This window comes from Peromyscus maniculatus, chromosome 5 (assembly GCF_049852395.1).
Source record: "Peromyscus maniculatus bairdii isolate BWxNUB_F1_BW_parent chromosome 5, HU_Pman_BW_mat_3.1, whole genome shotgun sequence".
Lineage (NCBI taxonomy): Eukaryota > Metazoa > Chordata > Mammalia > Rodentia > Cricetidae > Peromyscus > Peromyscus maniculatus.
In genome coordinates this window covers 10397526-10422840 of record NC_134856.1, presented here as the reverse complement: position 1 = coordinate 10422840, position 25315 = coordinate 10397526, and the positions used below count along the sequence as shown (strand labels likewise).

Sequence of the window (25315 nt, the reverse complement as noted above, 5' to 3'; positions counted from 1 at the left end):
TTGGTGGAGGAAGTGTTTCACTGGGGGTGGGCTTTGAGGTTTCAAAAGCCCAAGCTAGGCCTAGTGTCTCCCTCTTCCTGCTGCCTGCAGATCTAGATGTAGAACTCTCAGCTACATCTTCAGCACCATGTCTGCCTGCACACCACCATTCTCCCACCTTGATGATAATGGATTAAAACTCTGAAACTATTAGCAAGCTTTAATTAATGCTTTCTTTTATAAGAGCTGCTGTAGGCATGCTTTCTCTTCAAGCAATAGAACACTGACTAAGCAAAGGGTTTCAGCAGGGATGGGGTTGTGGAAATGAGAGAAAGTAATAGGGGATGAAAATGACTAAAATCCAATATACTTTTTAAAAATTCTCAGAGGTGAAAAGTAAAATGGTAGTTACTAGGGGCAGAGGGAGGCAAGAGGTCCAGTGGGAATAATCCAGATGTGAACCAGGAGCATGCTGGGGGGCCAGTCAGACAAGCTTTATGCCATGCACTGAGACACAGACTCCAAGCTCCTTGTCAGTTCCTCTCATGATGGGAAACTCATCATTTGGAACAGCTACACCATAAACAAGGTCCATACCATCCGTCTGCACTCCTCCTGGGTCATGACTTATGCAGACATTCTTTCTGGGGATTAGATGGCCTGTGGTGGCCTGGATAACGTCTGCTCCATTTACAATCTGAAAACTTCCTAAGGGAGTGTGTGAGAGTTGTGAGATGGCAGAATACACAGATTATCTGTCCTGTTGCTGGTTCCTGGACGACCATCAGATAGTCACCAGCTCTGGAGACACCACATGTGCCCTGTGGGACATCAAGAAGACAGGCCAGCAGACAGCCACATTAACTGGACGCACTGGAGATGCTATGACCCTGTGACGCCAGATCCTCATGACGCCAGACTGTTTGTCTCTGGTGCTTGTGGTGGTTCAGCCAAGCTCCGGGATGTTCAAGAAGGGGTGTGCCGGCAGACCTGTACCGGACACGAGGCTCACATCAAAGCCTTCAGTTTCTTTCCCAATGGCAACGCCTTTGCCCCTGGCTCAGACGATGCTATGTGCTGTTTGCCATCCATGCATATCAGGAGCTCATGACATCATCTGAGGGATCACATCTGTATTATTCTTCTCCAAGAGTGGCCACCGCCCCCTCCTCACTGGGTACGACAATGACTTCAACTGCAGCATGTGGGATGCATTCAAAGCTGGCGGAGCAGGTGTCTTAGCTGGGTACCACATCTGCATCAGCTTGGGGGTGACTGAAGATGGCATGGCTGTAGCAACAGTGTCCTGGGACGGCTCTCTCAAGATCTGGAACTAAGGCCACAGGTAGATGCCACAGTGACTGCAAGGCCATTCCAACCTTGAGAGTTATAAAGCAGTAGCATTATCCTATCCAACCATACTAACTCGGACACCCATACCTCTCCTTGGAACTTCAAAGGGGCAGGATCTTTTTCCCTTCACTCATTCCTGAAGCCAGGAACACAGTTCCCATTAAAGAAGGATCTCTGTGCTGTAAACTAAAACACACTGTGCATTTCTTCTGGGCCATTGTCTCTCTTTTCTTGTCAACCTGGATGAATTTTAAAAGGAAATACTACAGTAAAACATGTTATCAGAAGGTAACCCTGAGTGTGGCTGTGAACAGACATGCCTCTTGATGAGTTCCTTTACAGTTTAGAGCAGTGATCCTGTTCTGTGGCTTCATCAAAAACTAGTTGAAGACTTTATCCATAATTGTTTTTAAATATCAAGTCATTTGTAGCAGGAGTTTGGGAGCATTCACATTTCCTGCTTTCAATCTATTCCTTTATGTTTGGTGGTTAAGAGAACCAGAGCTCACAGTCTGTAGAACCACAGAGGGTAGGTATAGAGTGAGAGTAGAGGGAACAGATCTCATCAGGAAACGGAAATAGACTAGATAATTATGGATGGATTGGGGGGGGGTGTTGGAATGGGAGGATCAAGTGGGGGGGGGAAGAGGGAATTGAGGGGGGAATACAGGGAGAAACAACCAAGATTAAGGGGCATTTGAGGGGTAGCATGGAAGCCTAATACAGTAGAAACTTCCCAAAATATATACACACATGAATGTGCTCTAAAGGAAATTGCCAAGTAACAGAGTCCTAACTGCCTATCTCTTGTCACCAAATGAAACTTCCTTCATCTAATTGAGTCATTGGTCAAGGGGGTCTCATGGGAACCCCCAAACAACCCAGGTTGTTGCCAAGACAATAGACTACTCTCCACAAACTGACGGCAAGGCCCCATTGCTGAAGACAACGCCTACACAACTTGCTGAACATGGAGAAGTCAAGCTGGTGCCTGTGTAGAGCCTTCATCCCTACATGTTGGTGTCTTTGGTGCAGGGAAGTACCCTACAGGCTACCAAAAGAGAAACAGGAACACCAAGCCAGCCACAAACCCTTTGGTCTGCATTGCTGTCCTGCCCGTAAGAGATGCTAGGGCAATGGTTGCACAAAGCTTGTGGAGATAACCAACCAATACTTATTTGACAAAAGGTCCACTCCACAAGATGGAACCCATACCTGACACTGCTTGGTTTACCAAGATCCAGAGACTAGATAGCCCAGGGACCTAGGGTAAAACCAAATACTATTGGTTAAAGGGGGGCGGGCGGTAGGAATGAAATCAGTGCCTTGTTCAGCCATCATCAGAGAAGCTTCCTCCTGCAGCAGATGGAAGGAATACAGAGACCCACAGGCAGACATTACATAAAGAGTGAGAGACCTTGGGATGATCAGCTGTAAATGGGATGTCTCCAACAAATCCCTCCCCTCAGAGCTCAAGGACCCAGAGGAGGAAGAGGCAGAAAGAGTGTAAGAGCCAGAGGGGATGGAGAACACCAGGAAAACAAGACCCTCATCAGCATTTAACATAAAGCTCATGAGAACTCACGGAAGCGGGCTGCACAGGGCTGCACAGGGCTGCACGGGGCTGCACGGGGCTGCACAGGGCTGCACGGGGCTGCACGAGGCTGCACAGGGCTGCATGGGGCTGCACGGGTCTGCACGGGGCTGCACGGGTCTGCACGGGTCTGCATGGGGCTGCACGGGGCTGCAGGCTGCACAGGGCCGCACGGGGCTGCACGGGGCTGCACAGGGCTGCACAGGGCTGCACCAGGTCTTCTTTGTCTATATTATTTATGGCTTACAATTTAGCATTTTTTTGGGACTCCTGCATGTGCAAATGAGTCTCTGATTCTCATGCCTCTTCTTGGGCTCTTTTCCTTCTGTTGGCTCGTCCTGTCCAACTTTGATGTGATAGTTTTTATCTTATTATGCTGTGTTATATTTGAATATTATCTCTTAGAAGCGTTCTTTTCTAATAAGAGACAGAAAGGGAGGTGATCCTGATAGGTGGGAAGGTGGGGAGGAACTGGGAGAAGTAGAAGGAATGGAAATCATATCTGGACATATTATGAGAAGAGAATCTATTTCCAATAAAAGGGGGTGGGGGAAACAGGCTGAGAAAACCATAGGGAGCAAGCCAGTAAGCAGCACCCCTCCATGGCCTCTGCATCAGCTCCTGCCTCCAGATTCCTGTCCTGCTTGAGTTCCTGCCCTGACTTCCTCCAGAGACAGACTACAGATGTGGACGTGTACGCCTAATAAACGCTTTCCTCCACGTCTCACCTCTGAAAGAGCGAGAGAACTAGAGCTTGCGGCAGACTCCGGCTTGTCAGTGATGCGGTTTGTCCCTGGTTTTTGTTTTCTGTCTTGTCTCATGCTGTTTCACACAACGCGGCTTCGGAAGGAAAAAGATTCAGAGGCAAAGTTAGCCACGCCCACGTTGGTTGCGATGGCCATGAATGCTTGGTGGGCATCCTTCCCCTCTGCTGGGCGAACCTGTGCCGGCACCCTTCCCCCCTACCCCGTCCTCACTGTCTGGTTTCTGCTCTTACCTGGGGTTTCCTGGGAAGTTGGAGGGAAGTTTGTAGTCCTGTGACACTAGCCATCCTGTCCCTCCTGTCAGAGACTTGTTCAGAGAGGTGCCTGCCCTGTGCATGGCCAGTCAGTGTGTTATTTGTATGTGAAACAATGTACAAATCAATGTTTTGAAAATAATGATCTCAGATTTCCTAAGTCAACTTTTAAACAACTTGACTCCCCCCGGCCGCAACCCCGTATTGAATGGGTTTATTCTTAGAACTGCGTGCTGTGGAAGTGCTCTGAAGTGCATATAGGACTCAGTCCTTAGACAGCGGTGGCTCTGTCCATCCGTGTTGTTCCTCTGCACACATACTGGAATTAGCAAGGGCTTTGCAAGCTTGAATGATGGTGCAAGTCACTGTTTTCTTTACTTACAAAAAAACAAAAAACAAAAACAGAATGAAATGTAACAGTTCTGTTGGGAATGATGGCTGTTGGATTGGGGGGGAGGGGGAGAGGGAAAGACAGCCACCTCTGTGTCACTTCCTGGAAGCCTGTCTCTATGGGATGGCCTTTTGCGTCTGAGGAAGACCACTTTTACGCCATGCAGACCTTCGTGGTTTTCATTATGAGCCACAGCGTTCAGCAGCAGGGTTTGGACCACAGTGTTCTGTGGGCCCTCCCCACCCCCTGTATCCTACACTCCCCCACCCCCCACTCCCACCCCACCCCACACCCACACCCCACCCCACCCCCGACCCCTGTAGCAACAGTAGTTGCTACTTTACTCCGTTTTCTATAGCAGAAATCCCGTTTGTTTTTTGTTTTGTTTTTGTTTGGAAGTGGTATCATGTACAAAACAGAGCTGTGACCCTGCAGTAAGCCTGGACCTGGGAAAGCGGAGACGGTGCCGCCCCTTCTCTTTCCACAGAACTCTGTATGGCACCCTCCTCAGTTTTTACATTTAATTTTAAAGTCAGTATATTGCAAGGAGGCTGGAGGTTGGATGCAAGATAGATACTATATTAAACTGTACTGTTATTTAAGATGCAATAAAGCAGTTTGACATGGAAAAAAAAAAAGAGTGCCACCTCTCAGGTTGGTGGTGCAACTTTGTAGTATTTAGCCACACACTTACTGGGGGGCAATCAGGTGTGGAATGGGCTATGGCCAACAAAAATTCTAAGAAGTAGGCCGGGAGGTGGTGGCGCACGCCTTTAATCCCAGTACTCGGGAGGCAGAGGCAGGCGGATCTCTGTGAGTTCGAGGCTAGCCTGGTCTCCAAAGCGAGTTCCAGGAAAGGCGCAAAGCTACACAAAGAAACCCTGTCTCGAAAAACCAAAAAAAAAGAAAAAAAAAATTCTAAGAAGTTCCCTGTGGTCGTCTGGGCAAAGGAAGGGCTTCCTCCCCCCCCCCTCCCCACTTTCCGAATTACAGGATTTGGATGGGCACCTAGTGTCATAAAATATGCTTTTCTTATTTCTATAAGACAACAGGGTCTTACAACGCATCCAAGTCTTGTCTTGAACTTCCCAACCTCCTGCTGCAGCCCCCTAAGGGCTGAGATTATTAGTGTGAACCACCACACCCCAAGATCCACCTCCTGTGGTCTTTTGTTCAGAATTCTGTAGGCACGAAGTGTCTTGTCTTGAGTTTTGTTATGAGCTGAGACTCTGTCTCCTGTGTGTCTGCACTCACTAAAGCCGGGACCTTGAACATCATGATCTTCGTGCTTCTCAAAGCTTGTTACAGCTCCAAGGGATAGCATTCAGTGTGGTTTCTACTCCTTCCATGGTAGTAAAGGATTAGGGAAGGTACTTCATACAACTGTTGATGAAAAAACATTAAGAGTTCATCTATATGGTGCTGGGGATGTGATTTCAAAGAGAAAAAAAAAGTGTAAGACTATGGTCTGAGGATTAAAAGCAGTTTTACCTAAGAGCACAGCCAATCTGATACCTCAGATTCGATTTTATATTTACTCCTGAGTTTATCTGTTCTTGCTTGCTGGATGGAGAAGCGGTGGGCTTATGGACAGGGTATGCAGCTTCACTTTCCTAGATCTTAGATAGGTTTCCTCTCCTCAAAACACCACAGAAGCATAAAATATGAATGAAAACACTGCCCTTCCTATGCAAGAACACACAGGGAAGGCTAATGCCACACCATTCAAGGGTTTTTCAACCTGGCTATTTGATCTTTTTACCAGGGAAGCTCTTAAATAATGCCCATGCCTAAGATCCCACAGATAATGGTTTGGGAGACCCTCAGGGAATTCTGATGCCTTGTTTTTGGCAGGGGACTCCGTCCCCTCCAGCAGCAAAGGCAGCTTCTCTTTGGATCCAGAGTCACTGGTTTCCCTGAGAATTCCGTAGGCTCTAAGAAGTCCCTCAGAGAGAGGATCCCTTTCCTCGGTATCCCCCACACTTGCCATCTCTCCATATGCGGTCAGTCTCCTTTCCCAACTCCACAGCCTCACTACCCATCTTACCGTCCATGGCTAACGTATGTGCCAGGCAGACCTCCCTTCCACATCCCTGAAATGGCATGACAATTTTACCAACCCGTCTTCATGCTTAGTAGGGCAACAACACCCAACATCTGGAATGAAACAGTAACAACAACCTTCTCTATTGTCTGTTGTTTGGGTAACACTGCATGGTCCTGGGTTTCGGCTCCGTTGGTAGAGTGTATGCCTAGCAAGTCCACAGTCCTGGGTTCCACCTCTCTCACAGAAAAACCTGAGGCCTGAGGGAATAAGCCTCACACCTCAACACTCATGAGACAGAGGCAGGAGCTCTGGAGATCAAAGATAGTCTGGGCTACATAAGAATCTGCTCCCCGACTCAAAACGTACCCCACTGTATAATGACATGGAATAAAATGCACATTTTATACAAATCAATTAGTAAGTGAGGTGAAAATAAGAATAGGAGATGAGTTGAGGCATAGGCACAGACTGTCAACAGCTCCCTGAGCATGAAAGTCTATGGGTTGGAGCTGGAGGAAGAGATGGGGGGGGGGGGGATGTGGCTGTGCCCTCCTGATCGGCCAGACAGAGTGAAGTGAGAAGAGCTGAGGGCAAGTAGGGAGCCTGAAAAGGCTGCGAACCCCTGCCCCCCTTCCCGCTGCTGGTGGCCTCAGAGTCACCTCAGCATGACTAGAGGAAGCCCCCTTGCTCATGCTTCACACTTTAAATTGCTTCCCCGGTCATTCCTTAGCTCAAAGTCCCTCCGGCCTCACTCCCCAGCTTCCCTGTCCTTACTTGTGGTCCAGCTGCAGCCTCTCTGGAGCCCTCCCTCAGAACCACTGGCATAGACATCCCCCTGGTTAGGAAGGAGCCTGCACCTCTGTCTGGATCAGGCTCTTCCTTGCCTGGAGAGTGGTTGGAACCCTGCCTGTAAGTCTGGTGTCACCACGCACTTGGGAAGCACAGGCAGGGGGTCTCAAACTCAAGGCTAGCCTGGAGTATATAGTAAATTCTAGACCAGCCTGGACTACACGAGAGAAAGTTGGATGGATGAATGAACAATAAACAAACAAGCCTGCCTGTATGCATATTGTAGGCCTAGGGCATGGTCCAAAGTTTGTGGGTCAGAAGACAATAGTACTTCGACAATAAAGTCAATTCGTTCACCCGGCAATCCATCTATTCCATCAAAAGGAAAAGTGTGAGCACTCTGCTCATACATGCCTCACAGTATTACTCATCCCAGCGTCTTCCTTGAATGTGTTTTGGGGCCTCATCCAACATATTGGTTAAAGTTCTGGTTTATAGGAAGCACACAGGATAAGAGAAAAATTAGATGACTCATAAGGAAGGAACCAGATAAGGTAGAATGAGAACATTGTTCAAACATAGTCTTGACTCTGAAAGGTCAATGTCATAAAAATAAAAACATGCAAGTGATCCACAAGGACTGACAGAAAATAGCTGTATGCCATGCACACACCTAATGGTAGCTTAATTCAAGAAATAAAAGCAGGAGTTGCCAACTGTGACTCAAGCCTGGATATTCCAGCACTAGTGAGGCTCAGGCAGGTGGATTTTGAGTTCAAGGCCTATTTGGGCTACATATCAAGACCTTGTGAAAGAGAGGGGGAGGGGGAAGGAAAAGTAAAAACGGCTGGGAAGATGGCTCAGCAGTTAAAGGACATGCTGCTCCTGCAGAGGACCTGGTTCAGTTCCCAGCACCCACGTCACATGGCTCACCACTGCCTGTAACCCCCTCTCCAGGGGATCTCATACTCTGTTCTGGCCTCAACAGGCACCTGCTCACAGGTGGCACACACAGACCAACATACACAAAAGCAAAAATAAATCCTGAAATGGAGAAAGAAGGAAGATCAAAAGGAAAACAAGACAGGGATCTGAGGCAGCAGAAGAGAGAGAAGAACACATTCTTGGACAAATGTGAATGTGAACTGGGTATGGTATGGTGGTATTTTATTTGTACTGAAATGTGATTTTAATTGTATGTTAATAAATAAAGTTGCCCTGGGGTCAGAGCTATTAGAGCCATAGCAAGAGCATGGTGGTTAAAAGAGCTAGGTAGATTTCTGTGTGTTCAGGGATACAGCCAGCATTGGAGACATACGCCTTTAAGACCTGGAGGGTGGTACTTACAGGCAGTGACGAGGCAGTCATGTGTTTACAACCAATGAGAAGGCAGAACAGAAAGACTGTTTAAAGACAGACACACAGGAAGTAGCTCTCTCTTGGGGAAGCTAGGAGCACTGCAGGAGGTAAGATTTTAGCTCTGCGCTCTGACCTCTCAGCTTTCTCTTTTACATTGGTTCTGTGTTTCTTATTTTAATAAGACGGTTGGTTACATCTACAGTATGGGATGGCATAGGAGAGTTACTGTTAATTCTGTGAGGGGAACAGTTATAATTGTCTCATACTTATGAATGAAAATGGAGGTACACACTGGTCTATTAGGGGCAAAATGTCAAGCAGCCAGAATTTACTTTGCAATAGTTTGGCCAAGAAAAAAAAAACAAACAAAATGATGAAACAAATATGAACAATGTTGACCGTTGAATCGTGGAGGTTAAAATATGAAAACCCTTGTGCCTTTCTTCTATTTTGTTTGAAATTTTTCAAAGAAAGGTTGAGAAAAACAAATCTTCTTTGCTTATCTTTGGGCTAAGAATTCATCTCCTTCCTTTCTTGCTTTCCTTCCTCTCTTCCTCCTCCTCCTCCTCTTCCCCCTCCTCCTCCTCCTTCTCCTAAGGGCTCATATATCACAGACTACGTGGTTGATGATGATCTAGATCCTCCTGCCTCCACCTCCCAAGCACTGGGATTAGGGGTGTGAGCCAGCACACCTGGTTTCCTGTGGTTCTGGTGATGGGACCCAGGGCTTTGCATGAGCTAGGCAAGCACTCTACCAAATGAACCACACCCCAGCCCCAGCCCCACTTTTTCCCTCCTTTCTTATTTATTTATTTTTACAGTCTAGGGATGGAACCCAGGAACTCATATGTGCCAGACAAATGCCCTAACACTGAGCTACACTGCCAGTTTACTGCTTCCTTACTTCCTGCCTCAGCCCACAGCCTGAGAGGCCTTGGAAGGCCTTGTATCTTCTTCCTGCTACTGAGCTGGGGCTTTTTGAGGCCAGTGATTATGGCTGATTTGCTTGCCCCTGGGTCTCTGTCTTACCACAGTCCCAGACACATACAAGGGCGTTGTAAACACCGTTGTAAAGAGTGTACCACTCTTTCATGCCAGGCACCGGGAAAGCCATTAGTTTTATTCACTCCCCAGGCACTTGCTGGGGCACCCATTAGCATCCCGTTGTACAGATGCGGATCCTGCACCCTGCCCTAGTGGGACCTTTAAGGTTGCAGAGTTGTGTTTCACTGGGTCCGGTGGGCTGAAAGCCTGACCACTGTGTCCAAACTGCATTCTGCAGTTTCTCCTGGATACCTGGGTGAGATGGGTGGTGACAAGCACCTGTAAGCAAGAAGCTGAACCCGTAGGGAGCTCGGGCTGTCTCTAGGACCGAGTGAGCAAGTTAGAGTAAAGCTGTTTTTATCTTTTCATCCACAGTGTGGGCATTCCGACCCTTGCTTGTCAGATGGTTCCTTGCCAAGGGATGGAGACTCAAACCCAAGGAACAGCTAGCTGGGTCAATCCATCCTTCTTCACTTCCTGTCTTCAGCTACCCTGTCCCTAAAGTGAACCGCCACAGTGACAGAGATATCAGCCTTATACCCTGGGTTTGTTGTCGAGACTACAGGAGTTAGCCGTGGAAAACACTTATGTTTTGTTTTGAGATGTTGGGGATAGGCTTTCTGCATGCTAGGTGAGCACTGTGCAGCTGAGCTACACCTCCAGCACGGTGGGAAACCTTATTAGAGAGTGCTTGGCTCCCAGTAAGTTAGCAACTCCCTCCCAGTGTTACAGAATCCAAACACTGTGCCACAACTCCAGAGTCAGGCTTGCGTCCTGCAAGTCCTCCCCATCCCTCCTGCCAGTCCTCCCCCGTCCCTCCAGATTGTCCTCTGGAGCACACCCTCAAGCCCAGGATCCCAGGTTTCCATTCCTACGTCCTTCTCCCTTACAAATGCAAGTGCTGTTTTCCCATAATGCTCCCTGGTTTCCCCCCCCTCCCTTTTCTTCTCCGTTTCTCTTTCCCTCTGCTCTCTCCTCCTCCCACCTCTTCTTATCCCATCTTCTGCTCTTACACAGCGCAGCACAAAGAAGCCTAGGTCTCTGGATTTTTTGTATTTGTTTAGCCATACAAGAGTAACTATGTAAGCCGGGCGGTGGTGACTCACGCCTTTAATCCCAGCACTCGGGAGGCAGAGCCAGGCGGATCTCTGTGAGTTCGAGGCCAGCCTGGGCTACCAAGTGAGTCCCAGGAAAGGCGCAAAGCTTCACAGAGAAACCCTGTCTCGAAAACCCAAAAAAAAAAAAAAAAAGAGTAACTATGTATGTAGCCCAGGCTAGCCTTGAACTTCAGGCAATCCTCCCTCAGCCTCTTCAGTGCTGGGATTCTAAGTATGAGGTACCATGCCTGACCTGCACAGCCATTTTTATCACCCCTTGTTAAGTCTCTCCAGCTGTAAAATGAGGCTTCCTAGCTTCTTATCTAGCCAAGAAAGGGAAGGTCATCTGGGCCCCAACTGGACTTTGACCCCTGCCAGGGGAGCCGTCCCTAACTCTATAGGTATCCAGCTGCCCCACCCCCCCCCCCCAGGTGCCAGCCCTGTTTTAGTGGGTAGCAGGAGAGAACAAGAGGTCCTCTGGTGTAGCAGCTGCAACTTCTCTGCCTGGCCAAGTCTGGACCAGGCTGGCTATGATCCAGCTGGCTTCATAGCCTGGGACTCTTTTCTAGACAAACTGGTTTTTCCCCCTGGCTAGCAGCCCAAAAAGAGTAGCGCAATTCACTGCCGGCCCGTGACTGGAGAGGCTCTACTTTTTAGCTGACTGTTCTAGACTCCCAGGATTGTACCCCCTGTCTTCAGGGAAGCCTGCTGGGAAAGCAAGTTATGTGCAGTACCCCAAGCAAGACCTTGCTGCTGGGTCTTGCCTGGTCTCAGCGAGGAAGCTTCTAAAAGATCAGAGCTCTATTAGCCAGACTCTCCGTGTACAGAGGGCAGAGCTGCCCTGCTGGGAGGCAGGACCTCTCCAAGGCTCTGCGCTAGGGTCCAGGGAGAGCCAAGAGGACTATGACCCTGACAATAACGTGGTCGTGCTGGTCTGGTTGCTGGCAGACGGCAGAGCTGGCAGAGGGTAGGGCAAAGGCTAGAGCCGGCAAACAACAGCTAACTAAGCAGGTCTGAAGCTAAGGGTCCTCTCCATGTCCTAGGCAATCCCCACTCTGTTGTCTTCTTCTCTGTGTTCCTGATAAGTTTATTCTACACAGTGAAGCTCTGTATGATTTGAAATGCTCCGTCCCCTCTCTGGGCCTCAGTTTCCCCATCTGCCCCTAGGAGGCAGGACTGGATTATTCTTTCAGCAAACTGTTTGCTGGGCTCTGTGCTGAGCCCTGCAGATGCATTGGCGGAAACGTAGGTACTCGGAGCTTCTAAGGGGTGACGGCTGGGGGTTCTGCATCACATGGGACCCCGACTGCCCCCAGATAAGAAAGGGCTTGGCAGATCCGGTATGGCGGGGCCCAGTGCTCTGAATGTCCCTGGCTCAGTGTCCACTTAGATCAGACCTAGGCTCTCCAGGGAAGGTAGCCCAACGCCCCCCCCCCCCCCCCCCCCCCCCCCGGTTCTCACCGAGCCACTCCCGGAGCAGAGCTCAGCGCGAATGGTTCCCTGGCAACCTGGGAGGAATCCAGCGGCAGCCACAGGCTCTTTCCTCTCCCCTCCCACCGCCTCCCACTGCGGGCCGCCGGGGGCGGAGGCTGCCAGTCCATTATAAAAAGCAACCGAGGCTGGCGGCAGAGGACTACTCGGAGCTGCAACGCGGCGGAGCCTCCTAACCTACCGGATTCCTGCACTCCAGCCATGGCTCCCTCTCTGCTCGCACGGCTGCTGCACCTCGCCGCGTTCTGCCATCTATGCTCCCTGCTGGCAGGTGAGTGGGTCTCGACCCTGCCTGGGAAAGAAGGGAGGAGTGTGTTGGGGTGCAGACTGCATTTCCCTGGGGAACTCGGTCCCCGCTGGCCCCGGCCATCCCAGTGGCTACTGGGGCAAGAATGGGGGCGACAGCTTGGAGGGTCTGTGGGAGGCACAAGGTGTGTGGTGAGGAGTGAGGGCTGGGAGAACCTGAGCAGGCTCCTGGCTGGGGGACTCTGTTAGTTCTTCCTAGTGAGATTAACTATAACCTGTATAAGCCCCGGCCCGAGGCCAGAGAAGCGTCAGGACTTTCTTTTGCTCTGTTTTTCAGGGCCCCCAGGAGTAGTTAAGGTCAAGGTCACTGCAGCTTACGGATGGGGCTTGCCTCTATACTGGCATGCAGCTTGTCCCTCTGTCTGTCTGGATGGGGGCATCATCCTGGCCACCTCCTCCAAACCCAGCTTAGGAAATATTTTATCTCCACGGGCTTGTTTTCTGGACTCCACTACCTGATAGCACAAGGTGTAGACATTCCTAGGGACATAGGGAAGATGGAGACCCAGAGATGGTTAGAGAGCCAGCACGCAGGGCAGGAGAGGGTGATGCCCAGGGTCTTAATGGAGGAGAGAGCAACTGGCTTGCGCATCCTCTGTCGACCACCGTGCCTCTAGAGTTAGCCCCATCCTCAGGGAGGGTCCAGGCCTTTTGGCAGGATGATGCTCAGAGAAGGTTGCACTTTGCCTTAGGGCACACAGTGAAACTGGAAGAATAAGAACCAACCCCCAGCTTCCAGGAAATCTCCATGGAACTAAATCACCAGTGCCACAGGGAGCTGGTGATGAGTGGGTGTGGGGTGGGGGTGGTGGAATAAAATTGTGCCCGGCTTTCTGCTGTCTGAGCTCTGGCTGCAGGCCTGGGATATTTGGAGACAGTGAGCACGGGGAAGTGGGAGTCAGATGGAGGATGCTCTGCCATCACCTTGCTGTGTGTCCCTGAGCTGGGTCTTGACTTCTCTGGCTTCAACCACTGTGCCTGGCAATGTAGCCATTGCCTCACTGGTGAGAAGGCTCCAGTGTCTAGGGAGGCATTTTGGAGGGTGTGTATGGTGGTAGTGGGATCTCACTTTTATTAAGCTTGTAGGAAAATCCTAGGCATGGCTGGAAAAAAGACCCTGGAATGTTTGAGGTCTGAGGACCCTAATCGTGCTCGCTGGCTTTGCTAGGAGATGGTGGGCATGATGCAACCCTTGTGAGCCTCGGTTTCTTCTCCCCTTAAATGAGGTATTCAGCTAGGTCCACCCTGGAGCTCCCCAGCAGGGGGATCTCAGGCGTTAGGGCTGCTGCAGGCAGGTGCATGGCTGATGCAGGGTTTCTGCGTCAGTCCCCAAATGTGGGTCTGCAGGGCTATGTCAGGCGATCGATCGCTCAGCGCTTTATGTAACAGGCCTGCAAATGCAGGTTAGAGCAGGGAAGACTGCTCCCAGCACTGACGCATTCACTCCCACTCAAGTCTCAGCAAGAAAGAGAAAAGGAAAAAAAATCTGCTTTCAGCTGTTACAGCCTGCTTCCCCCACCCTCAGTGGGGGTGGAGGGGGCAGGGGCATACAGCTCCAGTGTCAGATCCAGGGCCCTGTGGATTTAATTAAGAGCTCCCCCACATCTCCGTTGGTCAAGGTTTTATATGCGGTTAGGCACTTCTGCGTGCATCTTGTCCATTCATTTGGCAAACATGAGCAGGACACCTGCTGGGTGACAAGCACATCTCTGGGTGCTGGGACCATAGCCATGAATAAAGGGGCTAAGGAAGCCAGCTGAAATTTGACTGCAGTATACACAAAAATAAGCCTGTCAGCCATTTAGTCTATTAGAAGGAAAAAGCATTGTTGTTGGGGGGGGGGGCACTTGTGTGTTTTTTGCTTGGTTTTCGTTTTGCTTCTGAGACAGGGTCTTTCCGTGTAGCCCAGGCTGGCCTCAAACTCATGCTCTTCCTGTCTCAGTCTCCTGGGAGAGGGCTGGGGTAGGAAATGTGCTGCTCCTTTGCCTACCATGTTGACATCATCTATGGGAAGAAGGTTAGGGAATGGCTGAGCTCTCTCTAGGGTGATGGTCCTCGCAGGTGATATTTGGCAATTTCCAGAGACATTTTTTATTATCACAGATGTCCCAATATTTTTGGCTCCTGGCATAGAGTCCATGCATCAGCCTCCACAACAAGGAATGAGCAGGTCTGAAATGTGAACAGTATGGTCATTGAGAAAAGCTTCCCCAAGAGCAGAGTGCTCCAGCCATTAAAAAACATCTCGTCTCTAGTCACTCCATACTGTCATGTCCGTTTTAAAGGTGAGAAAATTAAGGAAGGGCCCAGATAACTCAGCTGCATCCCCTCCCCCAAGTCCTTGTGACAGCAGCTTGGTGGCCACTCCTGCCTGGGTCTCACAGATACCTTCCTGAGAAAGCCACAAGTGCCGCTCCCCTCAGAAGAGCTCACAGCCGAGGCTGGCTCTGTGGCTCTTGCAGATGCAGGCAGTGGTGTCCTCTCTGACCTACTCCTGCCTGCCACACAGTCTCCTTTTCTTCCTCTTACTCAGATCACCTCAGGGCTTTCTCTGGAAGGTATCTGTGAGACCCAGGCAGGAGTGGCCACCAAGCTGCTGCCACAGGGACTTAGGGGAGGGGGTACAGCTGAGTTATTCTTAGGTCCACTGGGGATGGAGGAGGGTGGCAAGTCTGTACTATAATTTGGGTGGGGGTTGTGTCTGAGTAAAGGCTCAAGCCTCTACTCACACACCTAGGACCCAGTGTGTCTTATGATTCCTTAGAGACAACCTAAGGCATACTTCTTCCAGGAAGCCTCCCCTGATTACTCATATTTGAAAGTTATCTCACATTCCTGTAAATCCTAATATGCTTGTTTATGGCCAGAACATTGAATCCTTTACCAGGATTAAACCGGCTCTGCCACAAAGTAGACTGTGTTCTGGGCAAGTGACTGAACCTGTCTGATCTTCAGCTTCTGCATCTGTAAGAAGAGAATAGCTATGAGCCCTTGGCAGGGCTTGGGGAGCAGAGAGGAGCAGATAACATAGGATCTGATGCACAGTAGGTGCTAGCAGAGAGGTTCTCGTCCTCATCATCTTACCTCCCTGTAGATCTGGGGCCCCTCTGAAGAAAGAGACAGGCCCCATTTACACCCCTCACCCCCGGTTCCTCATAGCTCAGGGACGGCAAGAGGGAGGAGCCAGCATTTGTTGGTTACCTCAGTAAACAGTGATCACTGCGAAGAACTTCAGCATCTGCAGGAAGAAGCTCTCAGGGTTAAAGACAAGAGAGCTCCGAGCTGTGTATAGACTCAGAAATAATTCAACTGGGTGCTGGCTGATTCAGAAAATGGATGGATGGATGGATGGATGGATGACTGGTGAGTGGATTGGTGACAGGCAGTGGGTGAAAAGACATTGATGGGGAGGGCGGGACTTTGAAAGAGTGACAGATGAGCAGGAGGGCAGATGGATGGATGGGGATGAGTAGAAGGTAGCTAGGAGGACGGAGGAAGTAGGAGGTAGAAAGATGGGTGGATGACGGATGGATAAGTAAATGGGTGCATAGAGGGATGGGTGGGCTGGTGAGTGGGTGGATCTAAAGGAGAGACAAGCAGATTGAAATATTACCTTATTTTATGAATATTTACTGAATACCCAGGTCGTGGTCAGCGCAGAGATGCATGGTGCCAGCGAGACAGACACAATGCAGTCTGATCCCCCCGACTCATTGGGCGGACAGTAGTAGATGGCTAGCTGCACAGAAGTACTGTCTCCTTTTCTAGAAATGAGGACTTTGTTCTGGAGAAGGGAAAGGCCTCCCCCTGTCAGTGACGCGGCTGTCCTGGTAGAACCAAGTGCCGCTCCCCCCAGAAGGGCTCACAGCCGAGGCCGGCTCTGTGGCTCCGCACAGCTTTGCAGATGCAGGCAGTGGGGTCCTCTCTGACCTACTCCTGCCTGCCACACGCTCTCCTTTTCTTCCTCTTACTCAGGTCACCTCCGGGCTTTCTCAGGAAGGTATCTGCGAGACCCAGGCAGGAGTGGCCACCAAGCTGCTGCCACAGGGACTTGGGGGAGGGGGTGCAGCTGAGTTATTCTTAGGTCCACTGGGGATGGAGGAGGGTGGCAAGTCTGTACTATAATTTGGGTGGGGGTTGTGTCTGTGTCTCTGTGTGTAGGCCAGACATCAACCCAGCACTGTTCCTCAGGAACTCTCTCCACTATCCACCTGGTTTTTGAGACAGTCTCTTCCCTGGGGTCTGGAGCTCACTGGTTCTCTCCCGGCTGGCCGGTGAGCTCCAGCGATGCTCGTCTTTGCCTCCTCACCATGCCTGGCCTTCTACACCGTTTCTGGGGCATCCAACCCAGGTCCTCAAGCTCTTGTGGCAAACATTTACCTGCTGACCATCTCCCCAGCCCTGAACTGTGACTTTCATATCCTGGTTCTTGGGGAAGTGGGGAAAGCATTGTAACTTAGCCAGTGAATTTAGTAGCTACTAATGCTGACCTTTGATGACCTGGCTTAGACCCACAGCCCAAGCTTCCTTTCCCACAAGGTGGACAGATGGGTTGGTTAGGAAGTCCGGATGTGTGCTTGCCTTTGGCTAGTTCTTTTTTAGGGACTGTGCTGAGGACAACCAGCCTCATGCCTACTAGGCAAGCACGGTGTCCCTGAGCTCCACCTCCAGCCTCCCGTGGCCATTCTTGGCAAGATGGAGAGTGTTTTCACATCATTTGTGTGTAAGTACTAGTGCACAAGCAGTGTGCTTTAGTGGGAGCTGGGGAACAACTGGGCTCCCAGGTCCTAAAGACTGAACCGGATCAGCTTGGTCATGCCACACTACTTCTTGGGGAGTCTTGGGTTCTAGATGCTTGATGGCCTTTACCCAGATCTAGAATCCACGCTCTTCTTCATTTTTTTTCTCCCCATTTTCCATAAGTATACACGGTTCAGATGACAGGATACTCTGCTGGAAACTCACAACAGTGGTTCTCAAATGACCCTTTCACAGGGGTCACCTAAGACCATCTGCATATCAGATATTTGCATTACAATTCATAACAGTAGCAAAATTACAGATATGAAGTAGCAACGAAAATGATTTTATGGGCGGGGGTCAGCACAGCATGAGGAACTGACTGTATTAGGAAGGTTGAGAACCACTGATTTAGAAGGGGATTGACAAAAAGAGAATGCAAAAAATGTCAAATGTTTATGTCAGATAACGGGGTTTACCCCTTCAGAAACCCCTGTCTGGGGGCTTTTGCTGCATAGCTATCTGCATGCCCTGGGCCCCTATCCTGCCCCACCCCCTGCCTTTCCTGTCTCAACCTCATTCTGCAGGACTCAGGGGCACCTGCTCAGTAGGTGACCCCCCCATTTCCAGACAGGCAAGCTTACCTGATCCATGTGTGAGGAGGAGGAGGGTGCAGGTGTAGGGTGATGGCTAAGCACATGACTTATAGGGCCAAAGACAGGGATGGACAGGGCAGGTAAGGCTACGGGCCAGGGAATGGGACTGGGCAAGGTCACTCCCTTACCATGCAGGCCAGGTGACCATAGGCAGATCTGTGTCTCCCTTAGATTCCTCTCCTCTGCTATGACTTCATTTTAAAAATTAAACCCTTCCCGGCTGGGCACCATGCCACATACCTTTAATCCCAGCACTCGGGAGGCGAGGCAAGTGGATCTTGGTGAGTTCGAGGCCAGCCTGGTCTACTTAATGAGTAGATGACAGGGCACTCTGCTGGAAGTGTCCTGTCCAGGACAGCCAGGGCTACATAGACAGACCATGACTTGAAAAATGACCACAACAAAATTAAATGCTTCCTAGGTGCCAGACAAAAGGAGCTTTATAAATAAAGGTTTATTTTTATCAGTCCAAAACAAATCCAGAGGCAGAGACTCTTGCTGTCTGGCAGGTTATCAAGGGTGAGTCAGCTGTGGGTCAAGGGCTCTGGCTTGGGAGTATAGCCAGGAGAGGCTGGAATGGGGAGGGGACACCAGATATGCCCAGGGGTCCTACTGACTGGGGGCCTCTGTGGACTCAGGTCAACAACTCGGCGTGGGGAAATGCAAGAACATATGCCAGAAGATGACCTCACGAATCCCGAAGAATTTGCTCCTCCGCTATCAGGAATCCTGTGGGAGCACCATCATGTAGGTATCTCTCGGGGCCCCAGAAGGTCCTGTAACATCTGTAACCCTCTCCTAACTGCCTCATCCTGGGCTTCCTGCCAAAGGCCTTGGCAAGTGCCCCCTTGTTCCCGGCCCACAAGTTACCTCACTGACCTTATGATCAGTGCCCAACAACAGAGGTGAGGAATGGCTTCCTGGGTGGCCCACTGTGATCCAGGGCAGCACCCGGGACGGGGCTCCCTCTCAGGCCAGAGTCCTGTTTACACAGCCCTCAGCCCATTAGATCCCATGGAGGAGGTTGAACGAGTGGCCTACCAGAGCAGGATCCAGACTCCAGTAGGTCAGCCAGGGGCCTTGGTCACTTCCTACCTTTACACCTCAGTTGCCCTATCTGGGAGATGGGTAGCAAGAGGGTGAGAGGAGATGGAGGAACTGAAGTGGTTGGCTAAGCCCTTGGAAGGCATGAGAGTGGCTGCCACCAAGCGACGGGAGAGTTCCCAGCATTCCCCTCTGGGCAGGAAACAGGCCAGTCAGTCATTTTCTACCTGGTCAGGTTGGTCCCTCGTTCTGTCTGGAGCACATGGTGAGTATTGCCCATTTGCTCAGTCTGAATCTTCCCCAGGACCAACGGTGGCCCCCTGAGCAACCTTAGCCATGCAGGAAATGACCAGAGTCCTTTTGAACTCAGGCTCTGCTAGCGGAAGTCCAGCGCTTCCTGTCCCCTAGACAGCTCCCTCAAGGAGTGAGGTTCCAAATGCATTCCTGCCTGCCCTCTCTGCTTCCCACCACAGATTGCCTCTTCCAGAGACCCCTCCCCCCCAAATACCTGCCTCCGTCTTCTAAGGAGAGAGGAAGAGGGGACCATGGCACCCTTGGGAGTGCCATGGCTTCCAGCATACCCCAGCTGGGCACACTTCTTTATCTCTATCAGCCTCATCTTCCCACTGGTTAAATGGGGTTAGCGTGCTGGCTGACTGCGGTGCAGACCCGGCATGACCTGCAGAGGCTGTAGCGTGGAATGACAGTCAGCTCTGAGCTGCTGTTGGGACAAAGCAGCCACGCACAGCTTCACGGGAGGCTCTAGATGTAGACCACATTCGAGATCCTAGTGAGGATACTGTTGGGCTTTGGCTCTGAGAAGCAGCTTCAGCCTGAGGACAAAACCCTGAGGAGGAAGTTGGGGTTCAGAGAGCAGCCATCACCACGAGACAGAGAACTTATGCACAGGATCTTTTCAGAGCCAGGAAACCCGCCCTTGTCACATACTGGTGTCCAAGAACACCTATGGCAGCCAGGTTATCAGAGTCCAGAACTGCTTGCCTTGATGGTAATGATGTGGCTATTGACCCTGTAATTATTCCTGAATTTTACGATGCCTGCTCTGACTCAGATGCTTTCTCTAGGTAGTGGCTTACCCTTTATTTTGCTTCACGATAACACAGAAGTAGGGTTCCCATTTGCCTGGGGGCTTTCCTGGTTTTGAAAGGGGAAGTCCCTCAGGCTGAGAATACCCGTTCTGAGGCGGTGGGTTCCCCTCCAGACCACAGGCATTCATGTCTCAGCCCAGGGCTGGGAGACAGAGGGGATGGAGGGGTCCGACACCTCATGCTAGTCAGTCGGGACAGCTTCCCTGCAGGGTATGTGGGCAGTGCCCCACACCACCCCAGCCTGGCCGTCTAGAATCTGGGTGTCACCAGCCCCCCCTGTCTTCCTTGTAGCTTGGAGACGAAACAGCACAGAAACTTCTGTGCTGACACAAAGGAGCAATGGGTCCAAGAAGCCATGACGTACCTGGACCGCCAGGCCACTACCCCGACTCAAAACGTTGGCAAGTTTGAGAAGTTGGTTAATATGACATCTGGGGTCACTCTGCCCACCAGGGGACCGTCCCCGTCTTTACCGGCAGAGCCCAAAGCCACAGTGAAAGGCCTTCCTTTGGAGCCGACTGCTATTTCCCAGGAGGCCCAGAGTCCAATGGGGACTTCCGAGCCGCCGCCAGCAGCAGTGACTGGACCATCATCCTTAACTTCCAAGGCTCGGGATGCAGGGCTTGTTGTGACCAAGCCTCAAAGCACTGGGATTTTTGAGAAGGCTACCATCCCTACCACCATTTCGCAGAGTTCTGCTATCTACCGACCTGAATCTAGACTCCAGGTTGAGGAGAAATCTACTGAGGCCCCATCCACTACAGTTCCATCCACCCAGGCGCCCACCACTTTCCATGCAACCCCGGAGGAGAATGTTGGGTCTGAAGTCCAGCCCACGTGGGTCCAGGGACAGAGCCCCAGTCTAGGGCCTGAGGAGTCCTTAGGGCCTGAGGAGACAAGCCAAGCTCATACTGATGATTTCCAGGACAGGAGGCCTGGCAACACAGTCCACCCCTCAGAGGCCCCCGCCTCCTCTGAAGGGACCCCCAGCCAGGAGCTGACACCTTCGGGTAGCTGGCTTCCCAAGTCAAAGGAGCCCATCCCTGCCAGTTCGGCTCCCCAGAAACGGAGCGTATTTATCACTCCTGTCCCTGACACCGAGGCAGCCACCCGTAGGCAGGCAGTGGGGCTGCTGGCCTTCCTGGGTCTACTCTTTTGTCTGGGGGTGGCCATGTTTGCCTACCAGAGCCTCCAGGGCTGTCCCCGCAAAATGGCAGGGGAGATGGTGGAAAGCCTCCGATACGTCCCCCGGAGCTGTGGCAGTAACTCATACGTCCTGGTGCCGGTGTGAGCTGCCTGCCTGCCTGTGTCCCTAGTTTGATTCAGACAGCTGTCTGGGGACCCCCATCCTCATACCCACCTTCACCCAAGCTGGGGCAATGGGAATGGGGAGGCTGGGTCCTCCAGGAGCCACGTGCTCCGAGCCCCCAGATGTGGCCCTGGAGGCTACCTTTTACCGTCCCCCACTCATCAGACACAGCAGGTGGCCTTCCAGCCTACCTATATTTGAGAGACTCCTCTGCTGCCGGCTGGTTGGAGGGGCCCTTGACATCCCAACCCCTAGTGAACAATTATTTATTGAATTCCCAGCCCCCATGACACCTGTTTCCTGTGAGCACCGTGGTCCGTCCATCTCACAAGCAGCAGGTCAGGCCCATCTGCCTGTCCCCCTGACCTCCTCACGGCTCCTGGGTTTGCTGCGGTTGCCAGCCCCGCCCCCTCTCTGGCCAGCCACGGTGCTATCTCTCCCTGTCCCCTGTACAGAGCACACCACCACCACCACCACCATCCACACCGTGTTGTGTCCTTTCCTGCATGAGGTTAACGCTGTGTTTCCTGGAGCTCTCTGGGAAGGGAGATGAGCTTGTGTGGGGCTTTGATGCATCCCTCCAGATTGTGCTGTGAGGGCATGCTGCACCTGAAGGCAGGGTCTAGTCCCCACGCAGCTCCCTGCACAACGAGGTGCCCCATCGGCAAAAGAAGCGTGGCCCAGAGATGGCAATATCCCCCGGCCCTGATATCGTCACTTTCTCTGAGATCCTTGTCCCCATCCCTGGATGCAACCCCGGCCCTAGCAACACTGATAGTCACTGCCATCCCACTGGACTGACAGACACCTTTGCACCCTGTGACTCCGAGGGCTGGCCACTTGAGATTCACGTCCTGCCCTGTGGGCTCCCACATGGGGGCTGAGTTGGGTAGGGACTTGCAGAAACAGAGGCTAAACTCAGAAGGCCCCTCTGTGTCCTCACTAGGCACCCCTAGCCCACTCACCAAGATTACAGCCACAGGTCTGCCCAGCCTGAAGCACAAGCCACAGAAGGAAGAGGATGACGAGCGCGCCTGGGAAGCGGGGAGTCCCGGGTAAGCACCTGGAGCAGCCACACACCTGATTGAAGTTTAGGGACCTGCACATGGGCGTGCACAGCCCAGGTGGTTAGGAGGCTGGGTCCCCTCTCAACTCTGAAAGCACTGTTCATGCCAACCTTTGCGCCACCACAGGCAGGGCCGGGACTCCCATAACATTCTCCAAGAGCCCTGTGAAAATCCCTGGAAGAGACTCTGTCCTGGGCACAGAGTGACTGATGAAGCCTCCAGCATGCCCGGCAGAGAAGAGTTGGGCAGCGCCCCCAGCTGGAGCTGGACTTGCAGACCTCGCCCCTCAGGGCCCCTGGTGGCAGCTCACCCAACCCTGCTCCTAATAGCCCCAACCCTTTACCTTCCCAGCCTCCCATGGGTGGGCTTCACCCAGTGACTCCTTCCCTGACAGGAAGCTCAGAAGAGTTGGCTCTGTCCCAGAGTAAAGAAGCCAGCCCCTTGGTGACCCTCCGTCCTGGGAAGCTTGTGGCAGACTCTAGTCTGGCTCCAGGGTATTAACTGTGGGCTGGAGGAGCAGCAGCCTGAGTGCACTTTGTCCTGGCTCCTTCAGTGGGGAGCCTTCCAGGATTGGGACGCCCCCTTCCCTATTGAGAAAGCTGCTGGGACATGCGGTCCCCTTGTCGGACTTTGTGGGTTCTCCCTAGCAGGATAAGAGCCAAGACGATCTGGGGAGGACTTTGGAAGGAGTTGGTTAATCCTTTGGCTTTTTCGAGCATCATTACCAATGTCTGTGCCATTTTGTATTTTACTAATAAAATTTTAAAGTCTTGTGAATCAAATAAGGGTGCTTTCTGTGGGGCAGGCCTGGGGAGGGGTAGGAATGGGGGCAGTGGGAGGGGGAGGGGCAGGAGAGGGGGCAAGTTCTGAGACCCTGTCTCTAGCTCATTCACACCAGGGGCAGGGATTTTTATAGAAGGTGCTGCAGATGGGAATAAGGAGAACTAGGCCCTGGACTAGCTTGGTGCTGCCATGCTGTGTAATGGTGAGCCAATGCCTTCACCTCTCTGGGCCTCTATGCATGTAGGTGTGACTGGTCTCTTGGTCTGGCAAGACTCAGGATTCCTGTGGGTCCTACTCAGTGTCCCACGAACCACCACCTAGGTACCCCTGATAATGAGGCCACTTGTCTGGTGTCCACATTTTCCTCTATAGTGTCTCTACTCATTCTTGGTGTGTGTGTGTGTGTGTGTGTGTGTGTGTGTGTGTGTGTGTGTGTGTGAGAGAGAGAGAGAGAGAGAGAGAGAGAGAGAGAGAGAGAGACTCTTCTCAAGAAACCAGGAAGTTCATAGATATGACCAAAGTCTGAGCTGTTGTACAGGTTGAGAACAGCCCAAAGGTGCCACGGGTCAAGTTCAGCCTATTGGTGTCTTTCGTGACTTCTAAGATAGATATCTTTTTAAAGCAGGGTCCTTCCTCTCTTCATTTTATATATTTATTTACTTATCTTTATTTTTGAAGTAGTACCAAGACCCAGGGCCTCAAGAATGCTAAGCAGGTGTGGTACTCCTGATCTGCACCCTCAGCTTTTTCCAACATTTTGTTTTGAGGCATGGTCTGAGTTGCTCACACTGGCCTTGAACTCATTCTGTAGCCCAGGCAGGTCTTACAATCCTCTTGCCTCAACCTCTTGAGTAGTTAGGATTACATATTCTGTTGTTATTAACTATCAGAACATCTTTCTAACAAGAACATCTTAAAATCAGAGGCAGCATGAAGCTGGAGAAGGAGCTAAGCAATCAGTTATGAGCACTTGCTTCTTATAGAAGACACAGGTTTGGTTCCCAGCATTCACCTCGAGCAACTCACAGGGGAGCTGATGCCTCCACAGGCACCTAACATACACATGCACACACCCACACATGCACATAAAATAAAACTAAGTCATTCTTTAAAAATAAAATTAGAGGCAGCATTTCAATTCAGCAAGTTGGCCACATACATTCATTTTTCTATATTCTCTCAATGACTCCGAAAGGTCTGACCCCCTGGGCCTGTGTTCCCTCATGGTGCCAGGCCGAGGTTAGGGTGGGAGTTAGAGGCTGCGCAACTTTTGCATTTCAATGTCTCTCACTCTCGTGCTCCAGGCTCTTGGGCTCCATCGGCTCCATCTGTCATCCTCATCCTCTTGCTTTTCCCAGGGTAAGGATATGTTTCTCGGGTCTCCTGTCTCTATCAAAAACACATCAAGGAAAGACAGACCATGATTTCACTTCCCTCGGTTCTGGGGCCTCCCTCACCCCAATGTTTCCTACCCATTTGCATCAGGAGCAGGGACTTAGAGTTCCTGAAGGAGAGGGGCTGCCTCCTCACCTCCATGCAAGCCGCAGTCAGCTCTTCCTCTCTGATGGGAGCTCTTTAGACGTTCATCCTACTGACCTGATTCCCACATCCAAGAAGGAACCACTGCCGCCTGGTGTCCCAGGCCCTTCCCACCCTGCAAGACATGGCCACAAGGGCTTTTGGCTGGCATTGCTGGAGGTGTGCACAACATCCTACGAAAAGTTCAGGAAGAGGAAGGGAGTGGGGAAACTTGGATCCCGGTTCAGGGCTCCCCAGGGACCTTGCAACGCTGCGGCCTCGCATTTTCTCTTTCAGTTAGCAAGCTAGACTTAGTCAGGTGAAGCAATTCCTACCACCAATGCCAAGTTTGAAAGGGCAGATATTCTGCACCCCCATGCAGTCATGCTGATAGCGACCATTTCTTCACAGTTTCCACATGCCAGGCTGTATGCCAAACTCTTGTGGTAGTGACCTTTATCGTGCAAGTAAAGTTTGCCACGGATAAGTGAACTTGGGCCGAGGGCCAGCTCAGTGGTAGAGTACCTGGCCCTGTGTATCATCCCCATGGAAAGGTATGGAGAAGTGTGACTTGCTCCAGTCCGCGGGTACTGCACTCGACCAAGCCTTCCTCCAGATTTC

At 51.4% G+C, this 25315-nt stretch overlaps 1 protein-coding gene and 1 pseudogene across 1 annotated transcript; both read left to right on the top strand.

The window, feature by feature from the left end:
* Nucleotides 1-448: 448 nt before the first annotated feature.
* LOC102922791 (guanine nucleotide-binding protein G(I)/G(S)/G(T) subunit beta-1 pseudogene) lies at nucleotides 449-1316 on the top strand (annotated as a pseudogene).
* Nucleotides 1317-12156: 10840 nt separating this feature from the next.
* Cx3cl1 (C-X3-C motif chemokine ligand 1) lies at nucleotides 12157-23178 on the top strand. Its single transcript, XM_006985229.4, has 3 exons — nucleotides 12157-12433; nucleotides 18503-18611; nucleotides 20309-23178. Exons 1-3 carry the CDS (start codon nucleotides 12364-12366, stop codon nucleotides 21306-21308), a joined length of 1179 nt encoding a protein of 392 aa, XP_006985291.1. The 5' UTR covers nucleotides 12157-12363; the 3' UTR covers nucleotides 21309-23178.
* The last annotated feature ends 2137 nt before the right edge of the window (nucleotides 23179-25315 follow it).